Source organism: Antedon bifida, chromosome 3, assembly GCF_963402885.1.
Source record: "Antedon bifida chromosome 3, ecAntBifi1.1, whole genome shotgun sequence".
Taxonomy (NCBI): Eukaryota; Metazoa; Echinodermata; class Crinoidea; order Comatulida; family Antedonidae; genus Antedon; species Antedon bifida.
Window position 1 is genome coordinate 10,104,176 of NC_136228.1, and position 20,939 is coordinate 10,125,114.

General features: G+C 34.2%; 3 protein-coding genes across 5 annotated transcripts in view; 1 reads left to right on the top strand and 2 right to left on the bottom strand.

Moving 5' to 3' along the window:
* Window positions 1-20,939, top strand: part of LOC144837150 (carboxypeptidase E-like) — a 39,905-nt gene that overhangs the window by 12,668 nt on the left and 6,298 nt on the right. The window contains exons 2-3 of the mRNA XM_078692163.1: window positions 19,746-19,954; window positions 20,732-20,881. Of these exons, the coding sequence (XP_078548289.1) occupies window positions 19,746-19,954; window positions 20,732-20,881 (359 nt within the window). The remainder of the gene's footprint in view (window positions 1-19,745; window positions 19,955-20,731; window positions 20,882-20,939) is intronic.
* On the bottom strand, window positions 673-15,595 carry LOC144837466 (uncharacterized). 3 transcript variants are annotated; one of them, XM_078692596.1, is made up of 3 exons: window positions 15,451-15,595; window positions 1,142-3,353; window positions 673-1,030 (listed from the first exon to the last, which is right to left on the bottom strand). In XM_078692596.1, the coding sequence occupies exons 2-3, from the start codon at window positions 3,326-3,328 to the stop codon at window positions 803-805; spliced, it is 2,415 nt and encodes an 804-aa protein (XP_078548722.1). In that variant the 5' UTR covers window positions 3,329-3,353; window positions 15,451-15,595; the 3' UTR covers window positions 673-802. The 3 variants fall into 3 exon arrangements, with proteins under 3 accessions (XP_078548722.1, XP_078548721.1, XP_078548723.1); XM_078692595.1 differs by lacking the exon at window positions 15,451-15,595 and adding an exon at window positions 4,888-4,996; XM_078692597.1 differs by lacking the exon at window positions 15,451-15,595 and adding an exon at window positions 3,774-3,785.
* LOC144837038 (uncharacterized) lies at window positions 11,732-13,119 on the bottom strand. Its single transcript, XM_078692020.1, has 3 exons — window positions 13,040-13,119; window positions 12,560-12,633; window positions 11,732-12,393 (listed from the first exon to the last, which is right to left on the bottom strand). The coding sequence occupies exons 1-3, from the start codon at window positions 13,117-13,119 to the stop codon at window positions 11,732-11,734; spliced, it is 816 nt and encodes a 271-aa protein (XP_078548146.1).

Here is a 20,939-nt window from a genome sequence, read left to right on the forward strand (position 1 = left end):
CTTAGATGTTTCAATGTAAAAAATCACTGAATAACTAACAGCAACTTTTTGTTGACTATATAATGCTTCTATTTTTTAAATTGTAGGATATTTAAAAATGTGTTTTTTCTTTCCAATCAATATGCGGTATTGAAATACCGTTAATCGGAGCGCTATGGTAATTCAAGTAGCTGAACGGGCAATGTCATAATCATCCTAATGAACTAGTGAGATCCATGACATTGCTAGGCTACATCACATTTCAACAATAAAACACCTAACTTACGAAAAAGAAAAACCGTGCAGTCCAAGAATCACTAAACATGTAAGTAAACTTGTAAGTAAAAGTGCGGATTACATCGGATAACAAGGCCATATACATGGCTGCAGTCGCGTACTCAAGTTAGTGTTTACCGACCAACAGACCGACCGATCAACCGACCGACCAATCGACCGACATAGAGAGCTGTAGACAACCGGAGACACTTTAAACCTTTCATAATTCAACCAAGGGGAACAGATCCTTCCACAGTTGAAGTAAAGATATGTTCCTAGTAGTGTAATGTCTGTAACAAACGGACAGTGGATTAATTCAGTACAAAACAAAAGTTGACTACCTACCTACTGTACTGTATACATTTTTTAGGAAATTAGAAATGAAAATCAACATCATCAAGAATTAAGATTAAAAAACTCCAAACAGACACAAAAGTTGTATCTTATTTACTTTCAATTCATTAAGTTTTCATATGTACATCCCTGGTTACCTTTTTGAGTACTAACGTTTAATCTAGCCCCCAAAACAAAGATGCTATTCGATGTTTTATTGGAGGTACTTATAAAATTCATCTAATAAAGTTGTAATCTTATCACACGCTTCTCGAGCAACATCGAGCGTTATGAACTCCCGCTCCTCCATGTTTCCTAACTTGTCCGAATACACATTCACTTTCAGCTTGTCTTCTAGAGGACGTACGTGTTTGTCAGTATTATCCATTCTAAATAATGCAAACAACCAGTTATTTTCTTGGGGGTTATAAGCCGGTTGAATCTGAAATAAATAAAACATGTTTACTATCCAGGAATACGATACCTTTTGTATTTCATCACAGTCTACGTGTGTAATCGAAAGTATAGAAGAACGTCATAAAGAAAAACTTACAGAGACTAGAAACTTGAACAAGATTGGGAATTCTTGAGAAAATGTAAAAGTAGGCTCTGTTTTTTTCCACTTATACTTATTCTCGAGTTTCTTCCTGACTTCCTCTGCAATTTTATCAGAGGAACATTTTGGAATGTTGAAATAGTCACATTGGTTCACATTTCCATAATGACGATCTCTAAATTTAGCCATTGTCTGGTTGAGGATTTTTCGGCATTTGTGAACTACCTCAGATTGTGTTATCACGAGATTTGCGCTATTTTTTAGTACGCTGCACTCCATTTCAAATTGTTTCTTTCTCAGATCTTGTAAAACAATACCCACAGAATCGGCAGAAAGTAATTGTGTGACATCCTCTTTTAATTCATGTAAAAACTTTTGGTTTTCCTCGAGACTACTTCCAATACAAATATCGATGTGGGCACAATATATGTAGAAGTTTCTATCTCTTCTTTCCATCTGTTTCACCTCTTCGAGCAGAAGTTTTGCTCCTGTAAGGTTACCAAGTGTAACCGATTCTAAGAACAGCTTAATGGCATCTTCTCTCTTAATCTCACGTAGAGCAACCTTGCCTTTCTCTACGGCTAGTGCTGCTCTGCTTTCATTAATAACATTAGACTTAGGATGTGAGATATTCAGTTTTTTCATATTCTCAATTATGCTATCAACGTCACCAAGCATACCATTCTTCGTCTTAACTTTAGCTAAATATTGTAGAATTTCCCATTCGCGTTCTTTTTCAATGTTTAACTTCAAGTCAAGCACTTGTTGAAAGTGCCAACAAGCACGTTTTGTATTGCCAAGTTTGTCTTTTAGTTCTGCTAGCTGTAATCTTGAAGTTACATTTGTTCGATCTTTGTTAATCACGTCTTCGTGGAACTTTTCGATATGTTGAATCGATTGTTTAACTCTCTCATTAACCTCTTTGAAGAAAATGATGGGTGGACCACCATCTTGTTTACATTCATCTAATGCCACATCAACAACTTTCTGAAATTTATCATTAGCTTCTCTGCATTTCTTTTGTTTTTGGAGAAACAAAGCAAAGTTATAATTGATGCAAATCACAGACTCAAAGTCGTCTTTAAAATTTTCCAGGAGCTGGTTGAAATATTCGGTAGCTTCATCGTATTTCCGTGCGGCAACAAGTTCCTTCGCGTAGTCACATCTTGCGTAAAGATTCGATGGATTCGCCTCGGTTGCTTTTTTAAGATAATGTAGTTTTAGAGAAGGATAGGAATAATAACAACGATATTTTGGAGACGAGATATCCCGGTACACAAGATAAGCTTGGTGATAAATGAAAGAACTGGGCTCTTCTAATTGTTCAGCGACATGTATAACTCTTATGGCTTCATGAAAATATGCCATCCTCCTGTAAACCCCGATTGCTTCACCTAATATCTTTCTGTTTACTGGAATTTTTTCCAAAGCAGAATTTACGAAGTATTCTGCTTCATCATAAAACCCCTGTCTACGTCTTATTTCTGCAATAAGAACCAATGCATAGCTGTGATTTGGATTCATCTCTGAAACATTATAGAAAATGCTCAGCACGTCTTTCATATCATCACAAACGTGATTTCGATATTTAGCCGAGTTTTTAGCTAATCTCCACCTCACAAGGCCGACTGAAAAGCGCCAATCATTTTCCATTGGACACAATTCTAATGCTGTTTCAAACTCTGTAATGCTCTCTGTATATCGATGCATACCGACTCGTGACAAGGCAAATCCCTTTGTTGCATGGATACTTCCTTTAAACATATTATGTTCTGGCGATCCCTTCACATAGAGTGATTCAAGCCTTCGAAGCTCCAAAATGTTACCCTCCAGTTTGTTCTGGTCCCGACTGTCAAACCAGGCTTCAAGTGCAATAGCAATCAGTAAATAACCGTTGATATGAGGTTGTCTTGATGTATCTTGTTTTAGAATTTTATCGCGGACATCTTTGATACATTTCATTGATTCAGTTTTCTTCTTTTCCGCATTTCCTTTGAACTCCGAAAAGAAAAGGTAGCTTTTGAACAACAATCCCTCAATTACCATAGCAGGAGAATCGTTGATATGCTCGTCAACAAGCTTCATAAGAGATCCGAATTGTTTGATTGACTTCCTTTCAAGTTCCCACATAAAATGACAAGGGAATTCACGAAGTTGATTTTGTAAATCTAGTAACGACGCCATACTGTATCATCAGTGGTGTTTATATCTAAGAAAAATAAGTGTATTTGAATGTATATTAGGCTTATCTTATAGACTTATATTGATTGGCTAGAGTATCAAGAAAAAGTAGGCCTACAAGAACAAGTTCCAAGCAATAAAAATAACCTAATAGGAGTGAAAAGGTATAACACTTTACAACATAACTTAAACATCATGTAAGAATACTTATACTTATTTGCATTGATTTACTATTTATTTAAAACTAACACCATTTTTTCTACTACGCCCTTAAACAAATTGGAAAATGATATGTGCTCAAATCAATATTGAATAAAAATGTTAAACATGATAAGTGTTGTTTTACTTGAGTTACACACACTATAAACAAAAAAATGAGATCCACTTAAAGCAAATGAGTTTTTATGAAGTCATTGTTGTCAGGTATAATGTCACACCTATGTTATACCAGTAATTTTTTTCTGTTTAAAAGTGTGTTTTTTCCAAAATCAAGGATGCGCTGTATTATACCGGGATGTAGAAACTTGCACAAGGATGTTGGAATAAGTTTCCACAGATTTCCTAAAAATGAAATGTTAAGGAAAAAATGGTTGAAAGCCATCAAAATAAGATCGTCAACATTTACTCCAACATCAACAAAAACATCGATGGTGTGCAGAGAGTACTTTGAACAAAACTGCTTTGAAACAATGGTTGGGTTGGGTTGGGAAGACAGTTGCTGTAACCGGCAAACTGAATAGGAGATTGAGAAACAAGGCCAACAGCCATTAAGTCGCGTGCTACAATGCATAGTGATACCGGACCGACAGAAAGACAGACAGACAGACAGACAGACAGACAGACAGACAGACAGACAGACAGACAGACAGACAGACAGACAGACAGACAGACAGACAGACAGACCGACCGACATAGTAAACTATAGAGTCGCGTCCACGCGACTAAAAATGTTGTTATTTAAAAAAAATTAAATTTAGAAAAAGAGAATAAATCGACTGCCTACTACAAAAGAGAACGTTGTCGGGTAAGTACGTGCTAGACTTCCTGGCTGGTTGGGCCTATCTAGCCCAAAGTTGCCCAAAGGTACTATAGCGCCACTACTACGTGGTGCTACACGATCTTTGATCTAGCCTAGCTATGGCTAGTAGTAGGCGCGTCGACACACAAAATAGCGTCAAAAGTGTAGGCATTACTGAAAACAAAAATAAACGTTTATAGGCCTAGCAACTGGGCGCCCCAATGAATAGACATAGAATAAAAACAGTAGGCCTACCAGTAATAAATTAATTAAAATACTATTGCAATGCTTATACACCAGAATTAGGTAGTAGAAGGCCCTAAACTAGGCTAGGCCTAGCCTAGTACTAGAACTACATTAACCAGCCTAGGCTATCTGCTCCGCGTCCCTAGCTAGTTTGTACTCGTTGCGTAGGAGGTAGTAGGCTATTATATTACTACGGAAGATCGAACTATTATTATTAAAAATATTATACTGCAACTAGGCCTAGGCCCTGTATTACAATCACAATGACGTGAACTAACTATTGTATCATTCTTCTTACCTTATTTTTTATTAATTAGCTACAATTACTTGTTAATAAAATTAATGTAGAGAATAATACGCTTATATCAAATCTATCATACGACAGCCCCCCTATACAACCAGATGCTCTACACAAATGAAGATATTACAAGTATGCGTCGTACACTGTGTGTCGTGTCGTGTGAAATTGAATTGCGTGTAACAACACATAATATTTCAAAAGCCTGTTATTAAATTACATAACAAATATACTGTATACTTCTAAATAATTAAAGCTAAGTTTACAAAATATATACAAATTCATTGCTTCCTTTTCCCACCTCTCATTCTTCTGTGAATAAACATGACAAATATACTGACATTGTTATAGATTGTTTTATGTCTATATGTATATAGTTTCCATATAAAGTAGTACATTATTAACTAAGTATACTAAGTCTAATTTAGTTGATGGATTTACAGTTTATAAAAATAAAAAATAATAGAAGTAAATGTAGTACAAATAACATTTTAAATGTAATCATTCTTTTTACTTTTAATTTAATATACGTCATATATAATGTTTAATAATTTATATGAAGTTTTATAATAACAATATATTCCCTATATACTTTTTAGTCGAATGAAGTAGGTGGAAGCTATCATATGGAGAAGGAAGGTCTAATAAGAGGCATGAACACCTTAAACAGAAAAGGAATAAAAGTAAACACACTGATCGTCATACTTGACATAAATCCTATTGAAAGCGTTTAGTTTAGTTGAAATCTATCTCAATTAAGTTTCTAAATTTAAAATTAAAAAAAACTTATTTAAAATCAATTTCATTATCTTCTTTTATTAATATGTTTGTACATTCTCAACACACTGTGACCTCCAGTCATTTGAAAAGCGAGAATGTTCTGCATTTTCAAAATAGTTATGGAACGCCATTGGTGTCATGATATGAAACGCCATCCGTTATATACTCAACCTGTAATACACACAAAGTTAATAACGTTTTTCTTTTTGATCTTTATTAGGTCTATTATTCAACTAAAAAGCAATGTCCATTTTAAGCTATATTCTATCTGGATTGATCTTGAAACGATCTTGTTTAGTAAAGCAACTTCATTAAAGTCTGATTATTAAAAATGTATAACAACAAATTTTCTTTATCATCACTTTCTTCTTGGGGCTCTTTTACGTGTACTCAGGTGACACCTATTCCTCTGCTAGATCTGATCTAGATAACCAAGATACTGTAATTCTATCCATCAGCTTCAGTTATTTGCATTGCACTTATTACTTACTCCAATACACGTTCAAGACTGAATCATAATTTTAAAAAGTTTTTTATTTTATTTTTTTTGTGTGTTGATTTAGGGGGACATTTTGCGGTTGATGTAATGGAGCATGTAGTAGTCTTCTACAGCGTGTTGCCTTCCTGGTTTCTGCCTGAAGCAAACTTTTTTTGTTGGTTTTCCGGGCAGTTTTGGGACAACTTCGAGTGGTTCCAAGTCACTCGACCGTTGTCCCCATTGGTCGATTTCGGTCATTGTAAGATACGCATCACGCCGTGGTGCAGGTATGGAGAGCTGTGGTACGATGTCAGTGTCATCGAAACAAATTGGTCTTTCAACAGGTTCAAAATCTTCTTTCTTTGATTCCTTCTGTTCCTTCTTCTTAGATCTCTTTTCCCTTTTCTTTGTTATGTTATTTTCCAAAATACATTGGATGTCACTTGTCATGGGTTGATTTATCAACAACGTCCTGTCTGGTTGAAGATTTGGAAGAAAACTTGATCCTTTATTAGATTCACGGCCTTGCTCCTCCTGGGCAGCAGTAATCAAATTCCTTCCAGACAGACTAGAGGTACGTATTTTTTGGAGAAGACTAGTCTGTCCGGATGGATTGGCTATTTCCAGAAGACTCCTCTCTCCCTGTCGCTTTTTAGTCTTCCTCTGAGTTTTCCTTTTGTTGTTGTCAACTTGAGTGATTGTCCTGTCACCAGACGACTCCTTTCTCTCTTTAAAATAAGAAAATACAAAGTCATATATAGGCTATAATTTATTTATAAATAAATTATTTATATTAAACCCAACCAAGGCGAATGAACAACATAATAATCTGAACAAAAAGTGAATTATATTGCGGAGTGATGGTAATGATAATATTTGATGGTTGAAAAAATTACGTCATGCCTACCTGGTAGAGAGTAATCAATTGGAGGGCGTGATGTCATTCGTTCTTTTCTAGAATCACCACGGATTCTTGAAGAACTGTAATGTAAATTCAATAATAATAATGTTATTGGTAAATATTTAATCTAAAAAAATGTTTATAATATACACTCAATGTAAGCAACGCGCATACATAGGCCTACAATGTAATTAAAACCAAATACCTGAATAAAATATATATTTAAAACAAATAAATAAAACATTTATTCCTATAACAGTTAATAAAAAAAACTAAGCCTAATAAAATATGGAACAACATTCTTAATAATACTTGTATAATAGTGTACCTCAGTTAGTAGGAGGCTAGCTTGTTAGGTCCTAGGCCTAGTCTATCTCTATACCACCTCATTGGTTTCCGATAGTTATAACTTCCAAGATTTTGATTTAAAACTTCTGTAATTTTTACAACACACTAAATAGTTTATTCGTTACAAATCATCCTATAATAATTGACTTACCGTTTAATTTTGTTCGATTCCATTGCCGGTTTTTGCGAAGAGTTTTTCAGATAAAGATCAATCTCAAACGTTAAGATCATTTGTTGTACTGTTACTATACGGTTACCAAGATACACTGACGTACTGTGCGCGATGCGCATTGTCGAGATTTCGTTCAAATACACACATACGTATCGCGCGCCCCTCCACCCCCTCTCCCCCCCCCCCACCCCCTCTCTCTCTCTCCCCGAAGGTTTGGATGGTGATTTTGAAAATTCTTCAGAGTAGTTGTGTGTATTTAGGCTACATTTTGAGCAATGGTACATCTCACGGATGGGGAGGAAAACAAATGACAGTCCACGACGAGCAAACGATATTTTTAATGTTAAATAATGGTCCTTGTTTAAAAGTGTCATAGACTCTCTGCCTTACATCATAACAAAAACAGGAACAAACTCATCCACTGCTTTAAAGCTACTTCTCTGACGTTTGATACGAACAACAATGAGTAAACAGTAGGCCTACTAAGTTTAGATCTGAATCAAAAACAAAAGCCGTTATAAATAGCCGCCATTTCTCTTCACACTCTCTGTTATGTCATTGCAGTTTAACATTTAGGAGTAACATTAGAAGTAGCAAGATGTCATTTAGAATGAACAATTTCATCTAGAATGTATAGGCTAATTACGTTGCAATTCATTGATATTTAAAACAAATTAAAATCAGAAACATTATCCTGTTTTACTGATGGTTTTTAATACTGCAGGCTACACATTCCTATTTCTTCAAAGCAGTCAGGCAATGCATGCATGTAATACATTATAGATATACAACAATTAAACATAGAAAACTTCTGCAGTTAATAATTTAATTAGGTCTACCTTAATTTTAAAATACATTATTTCAGCTGATTTGTGTTCACATAATAGGCATTTAGCCAAAAGGTAATTCATAAATTACTGCTATATTCACGAACCGTTTTGAAAGCGTTCTTAAGTTGGAATCTAACTTTCAATTAAGTTTGAATTAAAAACAAAAACAACCCGAGGGTTAAAATCAGTTTTAATATCTTTCTTTATTAAAATCTTTTAAAATTCATTCTCAACACAGAAAGTAAAGTAAATACAATTGTTCTTTTTTATCTTGATAAATTATTATTCTTAATGAAAACATTACGTACTGGCGCAAAATCAATTTCTCATTGGCGCTTCATACGTAGGTGTCGCTCATTTCATAGTCCTCTGCAGAGTTGAACTAAAAACCAAGATAATGTAAAATAATATTCAAAACTTCAGTAATAAGTGCAATAACTTCCTCCACTTTTTTTTTCTGGCCTGAATAAAATCTGTTGACTTAGGGGGACATTTTGTTGAGGTAGTGGAGCATGAAGTAGTCTTCTACAGCTTGTTGCCTGTCTGGTTTCTGCCTGAAGCACACGTTTTGTGTTGGTTTGCTGGGCAGCTTTGGTACCACTTCTAGGGGTTCCAATTCACTCGATCGTTGTCCCCATTGGTCGATTTCGGTCATTGTAAGATACGCATCACGCCGTGGTGCAGGTATGGAGAGCTGTGGTACGATGTCAGGGTCATCGAAACAAATTGGTTTTTCAGCAGTTTTAACATCCTCTGGTTCTTTCTTTGATTCCTTCTGTTCCTTCTTCTTAGACCTCTTTTCCCTTTTCTTTGAATTTCGTTGGTTCATGTTATTTTCCAAAATACATTGGATGTCACTCGTCATGGGTTGGTTTATCAACGACCTCCTGTCTGGTTGAAGATTTGGAAGAAAACTTGATCCTTTATTAGATTCATGGCCTTGCTCCTCCTGGGCAGCAGTAATCAAATTCCTTCCAGACAGACTAGAGGTACGTAGTTGTTGGAGAAGACTAGTCTGCCCGGATGGATTGGCTATTTCCAGAAGACTCCTCTCTCCTTGTCGCTTTTTAGTCTTCCTCTGAGTTTTCCTTTTGTTGTTGTCAACTTGAGTGATTGTCCTGTCACCAGATGACTCCTTTCTTTCTTTAAAATAGGAAAATACAAAGTCATATATAGGCTATAATTTATTTTTATATTAAACCCAACCAAGGCGAATGAACAACATAATAATCTGAACAAAAAGTGAATTATATTGCGGACTGATGTTAGTGATAATATTTGATGGTTGAAAAAATTACGTCATGCCTACCTGGTAGAGAGTAATCAATTGGAGGGCGTGATGCCATTCGTTCTCTTCTAGAATCACTACGGATTCTTGAAGAACTGTAATGTAAATTCAATAAAATAATAATGTTATTGGTAAATATTTAATCTAAAAAAATGTTTATAATACACTCACTATCAGAAACGCGCATAGGCCTACAATGGAATTCAAACCTCAAAAATATATATTTAAAACAAATAAATAAAACATTTATTCTTATAACAGTTAAAAAAAACTAAGCCTAATTAAATATGGAACAACAATATTAATAATATTGTAGAATACTTGTATAATAGTACACCGCAGTTAGTAGAGGAGGCTAGCCTAGGCCTAATCTCTCTACCACCTCATTGGTTTCCGATAGTTATAACTTTCAAGATTTTGATTTAAAACTTCTGTAATTTTTACAACATACTAAATAGTTTATTCTTAATAAATCATCCTATCATAATTGACTTACTGTTTAATTTTTTTCGATTCCATTGCCGGTTTTTGCGAAGAGTTTTTCAGATAAAGATCAATCTCAAACGTTAAGATCATTTGTTGTACTTTTACTATACGGTTACCAAGATACACTGACGTACTTTGCGCGATGCGCATTGTCGAGATTTCGTTCAAATACACACATACGTATCGCGCGCCCCTCAACCCCTCCTCTCTCTCTCTCTCTCCCCCCCCCCCCTCCCCGTCCCCACTGGCAAAGGTTTGGGTGGTGGTTTTGAAAAGACGTCAGAGTAGTTGTGTGTATAGGCTACATTTTGAGCAATGATACATCTCATGGATGGGGAGGAAAACAAATGGCAGTCCACGACGAGCAAACGATATTTTTAATGTTATTATAATGGTCCCTTGTTCGAAAGTGTCATAGAATATCTGCATTATGTCATAACAAAAATAGGAACAAACTCATTCACGGCTTTAAAGCTACTTCTCTGACGTTTGATAGGAACAGTAATGAGTAAACAGTAGGCCTACTAAGTTTAGATCTGAATCAAAAACGAAAGCCGTTATAAATAGCCGCCATTTCTCTTTACACTCTCTGTTATGTCATTGCATTTAGGAGTAACATTAGTTAAGTAGCAAGATGTCATTTAGAATGAACAATTTCATCTAGAATGTATGGCTAATTACGTTGCAATTCATTGATATTTAAAACAAATTAAAATCAGAAACATTATCCTGTTTTACTGATGGTTTTTAGTCGCGTGGACGCGACTCAATAGTTCACTATGTCGGTCGGTCGGTCGGTCGGTCTGTCTGTCTGTCGGTCCGGTATCACTATGCGTTTTATCGCCTTTCTGTACTTTTTGAACTGTTTTGATGCACAGAAAAGTTTTAAAGTACATTACTTTTTGAAAGTTCATTTTTTTCTGAGAGCACGCGACTTATGGCTGTTGGCCTTGTTAATACTGTAGGCTACACATTCCTATTTCTTCAAAGCAGTCAGGCAAAGCATGTATGTAATACATTATAGATATACAACAATTAAACATAGAAAACTTCTGCAGTTAATAATTTAATTAGGTCTACGTTAATTTTAAAATACATTATTTCAGCTGATTTGTGTTCACATAATAGGCATTTAGCCAAAAGGTAATTCATAAATTACTGCTATATTCACGAACCGTTTTGAAAGCGTTCTTAAGTTGAAATCTAACTTTCAATTAAGTTTGAATTAAAAACAAAAACAACCCGAGAGTTAAAATCAGTTTTAATATCTTTCTTTATTAAAATCTTTTAAAATTCATTCTCAACACAGAAAGTAAAGTAAATACAATTGTTCTTTTTTATCTTGATAAATTATTATTCTTAATGAAAACATTACGTACTGGCGCAAAATCAATTTCTCCTTGGCGCTTCATACGTAGGTGTCGCTCATTTCATAGTCCACAGCAAAGTCGAACTAAAAACCAAGATAATGTAAAATATGATTCAAAACTTCAGTAATATGTGCAATGCACATGACAACTTCCTCCAATTTTTTTTTCTGGCCTGAATAAAATCTGTTGACTTAGGGGGACATTTTGTTGAGGTAGTGGAGCATGAAGTAGTCTTCTACAGCTTGTTGCCTTTCTGGTTTCTGCCTGAAGCACACGTTTTGTGTTGGTTTGCTGGGCAGCTTTGGTACCACTTCTAGGGGTTCCAATTCACTCGATCGTTGTCCCCATTGGTCGATTTCGGTCATTGTAAGATACGCATCAGGCCGTGGTGCAGGTATGGAGAGCTGTTGTACGATGTCAGTGTCATCGAAACAAATTGGTTTTTCAGCAGTTTTAACATCCTCTGGTTCTTTCTTTGATTCCTTCTGTTCCTTCTTCTTAGACCTCTTTTCCCTTTTCTTTGAATTTCGTTGGTTAATTTTATTTTCCAAAATACATTGGATGTCACTCGTCATGGGTTGGTTTATCAACGACCTCCTGTCTGGTTGAAGATTTGGAAGAAAACTTGATCCTTTATTAGATTCATGGCCTTGCTCCTCCTGGGCAGCAGTAATCAAATTCCTTCCAGACAGACTAGAGGTACGTAGTTGTTGGAGAAGACTAGTCTGCCCGGATGGATTGGCTATTTCCAGAAGACTCCTCTCTCCTTGTCGCTTTTTAGTCTTCCTCTGAGTTTTCCTTTTGTTGTTGTCAACTTGAGTGATTGTCCTGTCACCAGATGACTCCTTTCTCTCTTTAAAATAGGAAAATACAAAGTCATATATAGGCTATAATTTATTTTTATATTAAACCCAACCAAGGCGAATGAACAACATAATAATCTGAACAAAAAGTGAATTATATTGCGGACTGATGTTAGTGATAATATTTGATGGTTGAAAAAATTACGTCATGCCTACCTGGTAGAGAGTAATCAATTGGAGGGCGTGATGCCATTCGTTCTCTTCTAGAATCACTACGGATTCTTGAAGAACTGTAATGTAAATTCAATAATAATAATAATGTTATTGGTAAATATTTAATCTAAAAAAATGTTTATAATACACTCACTATCAGAAACGCGCATAGGCCTACAATGTAATTCAAACCTCAAAAATATATATTTAAAACAAATAAATAAAATATTTATTCTTATAACAGTTAAAAAAAACTAAGCCTAATTAAATATGGAACAACAATCTTAATAATATTGTAGAATACTTGTATAATAGTACACCGCAGTTAGTAGAGGAGGCTAGCCTAGGCCTAATCTATCTCTCTACCAACTCATTGGTTTCCGATAGTTATAACTTCCAAGATTTTGATTTAAAACTTCTGTAATTTTTACAAAATACTAAATAGTTTATTCTTAATAAATCATCCTATCATAATTGACTTACTGTTTAATTTTTTTCGATTCCATTGCCGGTTTTTGCGAAGAGTTTTTTCGATAAAGTTCAATCTCAAACGTTAAGATCATTTTTTGTACTGTTACTATACCGTTACTAAGATACATTGATGTACTGCGCTTCATCACGCGATGCGCATTGTCAAGGTTTTGTTGAAATACACATAGGTATCGCGCGTCCACCAACCCCCACACTCCTCACCTCTCACGCGTCGCCACCACTGGTCCCGCACCACATTTCAATTTTCAAAAAGGACCATCCCAGCCGTCTAATATAATAAGTAATATAATCACGAGTCAATCATCATATTTTTACGCATAACATCCAAAAAATATATAATTTCGCACCCATCCAAATCAAATCCTGCATATTGCCCTGCATACATTATTCATGTATTGTTGATGTCAACTTATACGGTAACCTTTTTACACGTGTAATCAACCACAGATTTGGCCGATATGCATGATTAGAACACGGCTTCAAAGTGCCAAAACAATTATATCTTGAGGAGATAATGTCCACAGAAGAAAGATTCCTTCATTTTATGACTCTAATAATACCATATACATATATTACAAAAACATTTATTAGGCATTACATCTTCATCTTGATAATGATAATAGCCAGTAATATAACAGCAGGCATGTTTTTGTATTTGCTATAGGGGCCTATAGTTATTTTTTATATGGAGATAAATTAAGTCTTCCGATCCTTCAATTAGAAAGCTCTTCCGTTTACATTCTCCAGTCAAAAGTAGTTTATAACATCATGTAGGCTGATCCAATGGAAGGTAAAGTCGTCCCCAAATTTCCAAAATTAAAGTTTAAAAAAAAGGATGTTCACTTAAACTTTGGCCCGCTGTGAAACCCCCTCGTCCCCATATCCGCCTATTTCAAAATCATGAACTATACTAGGTTACCAAAATATACCGATAGTCCTCAAGTTGACATAAATTAGAGGAAGCGTTGCTAAACATCCCGCCCCAATTGGCGGGAACCTGATAACTTCCTTATTATCAGACTATCATCTGATTTAATGGTGTCGTCTTGCCTAGGGCGTTGGTCTAGCTATTTTGTTCATATTTATTATATACCTACTCTACCACATTATTTAAGTTAGGTCTAGTGACATAAAATTTACTCCATGTTATAAAAGAAAGTAAACAGTTTTGCACCAGTTAAGATTTGTCCATGACGACATTCGCAATTACAGCAGTGTTTATGTCTACACATATATTTATTTTGAATTCTTATATTTAACTATCGACACATACATATAGTTCACAAGTTCATGTTTCCTTTCAATATTATCCACTCTAATATGGCCTCCGGAGGTAATTTATATTATGAATACAGTAGTTTGTACATTTATCAAATACATAAACAAAAATAATAATAATGATAATAGTTTAAATTAGAAGCACTTAAACAAAGTTTTTTTATTTTGCAAACATATTTGGATGCTTAACGGCGGCCTACTTTGTGTATGTGTGTAAATTATGTGTTTATAAATTGTGTTACCAATTATCCTTTAAAGATATTTTTTGTTGTTGAATATGCTATTTTAATATCGCGTAATAGTTATTCACTTTGACAAAAAACTGGATCTAAAACAAAAATGGTTTACCTAAAAAATGTAATTACCGCAAAAAAAAACTTAAATTGTTTTTGGTTAAAATTAACAGTTTCGTTTGTCTTTTTATAAGTGAAATAATTTTTTTTTTTATAGTTTTTTTTACAGAATTGAATAACTTTATTAAAACTGCAAAATGGCCTATTTAAAGTCTGATTTTATTAATCTTCATTTGCCATGTTTTGCGGGGACAATACATCTTTAATTAGAAACAGGAAATTTGGTTGGTTCCTAAGCAATCGACTTGCTGATAGTGTAACAAGTTCTTTATCTGAACATCTCTAACAACCCATACATTCCATATGCTAGCCCGATATTCCTTCCATCACACCATAAATATGAAAAATTACTAATACAGTATTATAATAAAACCACAAATTGTGTTAAGCATGATAATATCAGTAATAAACCATTTTTATTTGAATTCCAAGGCCTAATCATTTTACACTTTTTCGCATATTTTCCAGACAACCTTGCTGTCTGTTGATGTTAATAATCGATGAAACAATATTTGTCACTTTGTACATAGTGTGAACTATTTTATTAGGAAATTGGAAAACACAGGTCAAAAGACTACACATAATTAGGTCGAAACACGATTGTCACAGACACAGACATTTCCTCACATGTATAATGCCTGGTTTATAATGAAGTCGACAACATTTAGATACATAGGTCTGAATGGGGCTGAGAGGTGTTTTCTTAGCTGCACAGTAATAATGATACTGCTTTACAAATAGAAAACACATTCAAGTAATTTCTTAACTTACCTGCTTTAAGGGAATAGGTGTGCCCGCCAGTTTCGTCCCCTCTGATCGTCTAAACTCTAATGCATCATTCTGATCGTCTGGACGTCCAGTGAAGTAGGACTTTCCGTTTCTCGTCTTAGTATATCACTCTCCATTCCCCATCATTCTTCGTCCTATGTCCTTCATAGGTAAACAATAAAGCAGAAGAATAACATAGGGCAGAATGGTTAATATTACAATTAATAATTAAATCAACTTTTAAGTTATGTTTGTAATATTGTAATGCATTTTATGATATGTATGAAAACTTCAAATAGGCCTAGTAATAGTTTAATATTCCTAATTATAACTGAAATAGTATCGTGTATATTACGACACGAATAAAATTAAACTAGACTCTTGGGATTGCCCGTTTGCTCGTGGCAAATAGGCATAACCACGCTATAATGAATCATGCCTATAGGCCTATAATTAATCACACTTTTAGCTATTTAACAATATCTAGGATGATCTGTATGGTTTCTCTCGGACATCCCAGTATAGCATAGCAAGTGCCTTGTGCTGACATGTTACACGAAATCGAGTTAAATAATAATTGTATTAGCTAATATTCTGAATTTTAAGTATTAGTCAACATAGATGTGGATCTATAAAGTAAGTCTGGTTTATTAGACTATTCAAGATCTATGATACTGTCCATACTGAAAAGTACATCGAGATGATTCATGCGACGCTGTGTGGTTTAAATAGAAGACGTGCCATACTTTAAATAGACGTGCCATACTTTAAATGGACGTGCCGTACTTTAAATGGACGTATTATACTTTAAATAGACGTACCGTACTTTAAATGGACGTACCGTACTTTAAATGGACGTTCCATACTTTAAATAGACGTGCTATACTTTAAATAGACGTGCCGTACTTTAAATAGACGTACCGTACTTTAAATAGACGTTTTATACTTTAAATAGACGTGATATACTTTAAATAGACGTGCTATACTTTGAATAGACGTGCTGTACTTTAAATGGACGTGCCATACTTTTATTAAAACAATCTTATTCAGTTTAAAAAAAAAAAATTAAACTCCACCCTAATTTTGTTTTCTAAATTCCAATAATCATAGAATCTGAATCATTATAATTATTTTCCAAAACGTATCTTTATCAAATACTAAAAACAATTATATAATGTATTTGTGTTTCTATAAATAAATATATGTGTAAAATATCTTTATTATTGAAGCATACAAACGATTGGCCTACAGTATTAATTCAAAATAAAGATATAAACCAGACGTATAGATAAAACATCTCATCTATTTAAGGAGTAAACCTATTTGTACTTATTTAGTTATTCAATTATACATTTATTATGTAGCAAAGAAGAATTTGGCACGCGACTTGCAGGAGTGAGAGAGTAGATGAACACGACCAATTTGATTAATGAAAAAATATGACGTATAAAGAACATTATGTTCTCCCTGGGTAGTTCTTTAATAATCTACGTATCACTCATTACACTGATACATAGATCTATTTAAAGAACATAACAATGTTTCTATAATGACAAATAGTTATTCGTAACCCCTGAGCCATAATTCGTCAATTACGTACACTCTCCCAAATGCACCTCCTAAACATGTCATTCAATAAAACAATAGAGCGGGACGATTTTCGTATTACTATAGAGAATAAGTATTTCTCTATGGAAATAATATAACAATTGATTGTTGTTTAATACGTAATAAAGAACTTGGATCAAGTATTCTTCGGTCAGTGTGCTTTATTGAGAATTTAGACGCATTCCAATTAAAGATATAACTTCATCAACTATATAGGCCTATATATTTTTTTTTTATCTTTTGTGGTAGGCCTATATTAATATTATACGATACTATGGAAAGACAGAAAAAATGGTTCCTACTCACGCACACACATGGGATATGAAAAGTGACCGGAATTATGAAGGTTTTAAACTACATTTGACAACCTCCTGAGTGCAGGGGTTTTGGTGGTGAATAGTGGGGTAAATTTATCGGGAGTTTGTACTTTAAAGTACATTTTAAAACGGCCTGGTGTTGGTGGGTGAAGGGGTGTCTACTCTTTTACTATTACTATTATCTACTATTTTTTCTGTTATCATTCAGTCTTCAGAGAAATTCTTATAAGAAGCCTCCCAATAACAGACCCTCTTATTGAGGATGTTTTTGTTTAGGTAGGAGGAACAAAAAAATCTGTTTCTTCTTTCAAATGAATGATTCAATTTATAAAAGACCCCGACAATATTATATTATATTACCGTACAAATTTAACATCATATTTGTTTGTCATAATTATGCGGAAATAAAATTAATAAAATAAATTTATTTGATTGATTGGACCACTCTCAAATGGTGAAACTCAGCACACGTGGGACCCAATAACAATAATTATTCATAGACAGTTCACTACAGGTTAAAAATACATGAGTAATCAAACGCATAGAGACACGGCAGCCGTGTTAATAACAATTTACAATTTCACTAGAAATACAAATAGTCTTATTTATTTTCAGGAGCACTATTTCAATCATCAATATCTGAATTCACTAAATCTTAAGACTTAGTAACCTAGGTAACGATGGCCTTAGGTCGGAACTTGACAGTTTCAAATACGGTTTTATTTTTTCAAATATGACTCAGCTAATCAGACGGTGATAAAGTCTACTAATTCCCGAAGATACAAAAGTACAACAAGCTTCATGACAACTGTTATTTTCATTAATAAAATTCAAGTAGACATATCGTAGGCCTACTCGTGGCCATTATAAGTAAAATCTATCAAACAACTTAACGTAGCCTACAAAGCACTGATCAAACGAAATTAATAAAGTTTCATGACTTTCCACCTTCGTCAAATGCATTCTGGGATATTCTTGAACATCCCGTGTGAAATAGTTGTGCTCAAAGTTCGCTGACACGTCACACATCACTAGGACATTAGTATTAGGATAGTGCACGATTTAAACAAAAATCCACGACAGAACTGTTTAGTGCGCATGTGCAAATTTTTAGAGATCAAACTCTTATTTTGCATTGAGTGTGGGGAGTCTGGTCTGCACACTTAATTGCGCACACGTTATGCAATTGGTAAAACAGCGCTACATAAAGTTAAATCTGGTCTGCATTTATAAAATCAACACAAGGTATATTTAAAGTGAAATCTCCTCTGTATCACTGGGCATAGTTCCGTTTCTGGGCTTCTGACGAGGCTCGTTACTATAAATTTATTTTTGAAACATACCACGATCTTCAAAGAAGTTTTTTTTTAAATATTTTTTTTGTACGCTTAATCTAAGCAAATGCAACATTCCTCTTGAAAATAGCATGATTTACCTAAACTTTACAAACAATTTAAGTTTCGGTTTTACACAATATATTTAGGATTATTACCAAGAGAATATTTAAGGGTAAACCTGGCGAAGCTGACTAATTGCATGGCGCTGTTTGACAGAACTCATGCTTCAGGGATTTTAACCTTAAATCTTGAATGTTCAAGTTCTGTTATGCGTATGATATAATAATCTGACTCGATAAACGACTGGAGGGTGGGTCTGACGCGTTAGTTGCGTTTGAAACGTTTTTAAATTAGTAAATCTGTTATCGGTGGTAACTCTGAGCGGTCTTTTTGTGTAACATAAATGTTAATGGCCTCTTAGCAAACTGAAAAATGAGAGATGCAGTATTCGAAACCTGCATTTTATCATATATAAAACAACAATTATAAAAACACACGTTATGCGGTTGTAATATAATTAGATTACACTTAGTATAATTTGTCATTATTTTACTTTGTTTATTTCTACTTATGATTGACAGTATTGAATTATTAATCTAGAAATACAGCAGCAGTATTAGGTAGACTCCCAAACATGAGTAACTCCCCTCAACATAATAACTGTGTGCCAACTCGCCTAGGTGACGACTTCAAATCTACAAAGTTTACACAATGGAAAATTCCGTCGATCGTGTTCAAAACGTATTCACAATCGAAAGCGTTTATTTATTTCATATAATATTATTATACTTATTATTTAAGACACTTCTGTGACGGGGAACAACCAATGACACCTTGATACGTACGAATTAATTCGCCTAGTTGAAAACAGGTTTAAATACACATTGATTGAGTGAAAATAGCGAGTTGACGAGTTTTAAAAGTAGATCAAGATCGGGGAGATAAATTAAAATATTAAGTAAATAATCTAATTCTGAATCAATCGATGAAATCATTGAATGAAATGTGTATATAACTTTCTGTTTATTTTCTTTAGGGGAACCAGAATTTAAATATGTAGCCAACATGCACGGGAACGAACCCTCGGGACGTGTGTTGCTTCTGAATCTTGCCGAGTATTTATGCGACCAATATTTGGCAAGGGATGAAAGAGTAATAACAATGATCAACAGCATTAGAATACATTTACTACCGTCTATGAATCCAGATGGATTTGAAAAGGCCTGGAATATATACAATGAAACGGTATGTTAGCTTGTTAATATTTGAAAATGGGTTGATGAGGAGGGGAGAAAGGGCATCCAAGTGGCTGCAATAACTCAGTTCACCTGCGTCAGTGTCAGATCCAGGATTTTGAGGGCCTAGATTATTGACTAAAAAACGAAGTACTATGACCCGTCTTTTGCATTGACCATTGACATTTTAGCGGGGACCGGTTTGGGCCAGCTGATTATTATTATTAATAATATGATTAATACGGTAATTTATACTGGAATAACATAAAGACACCTTATGTATTATAAACATGTGTTAGTTGACTCATAATAAGTCATAACTCAATGTAAGTTAGTAATGACCGACCTGTCATAATTCAACTCTTTATACACAGCAATTGCTTAAGTGTATTTATGTTTGCTGAGTAAGAAAGATAAGGCAAAATTAACAGCATATCTAAAATCTTATTTTTAGTTGGGTAAAAGTATAACCATAAATAAGCCTGTGAGCAATAGATTTTAACTTTAGAGATAAACCTTTCTTCAGTAAAATTATGATCAGTTAATAATGGTTTGTTAAATATATACGAACCGCCAAGAAATGAATTGTAAAATATATGAATGAAATGTTAGCTGTAACATTTCTTGACAGTCGTCAAAAAAGTCTCAACGACTGTCCACACTGTTTCCAGATTGCGGCCCGGCGACCGGATAAAAAAACTCGTGATAATGGATAATTGTAGTGTTTGATAGACCCGTATAATAATCATTATATGGTGCAAAGTAAATTTTATAATTGTATTTTCAGGGTAAAGTTCCATCATTATTCGGAAGAAGTAATGCTAATGACATAAATCTGAATCGTAATTTCCCGGATTTAAATGCTGTAATGTACGAAAATGAACGAAATGGCGGACCGAACCACCATCTAAAACCGAATACAATGCCTATAGATGAAGTAAGTTAACGAATAGTCATTTGTAAGGAATCATTTCGTAATCTACGAAATTCGTGCA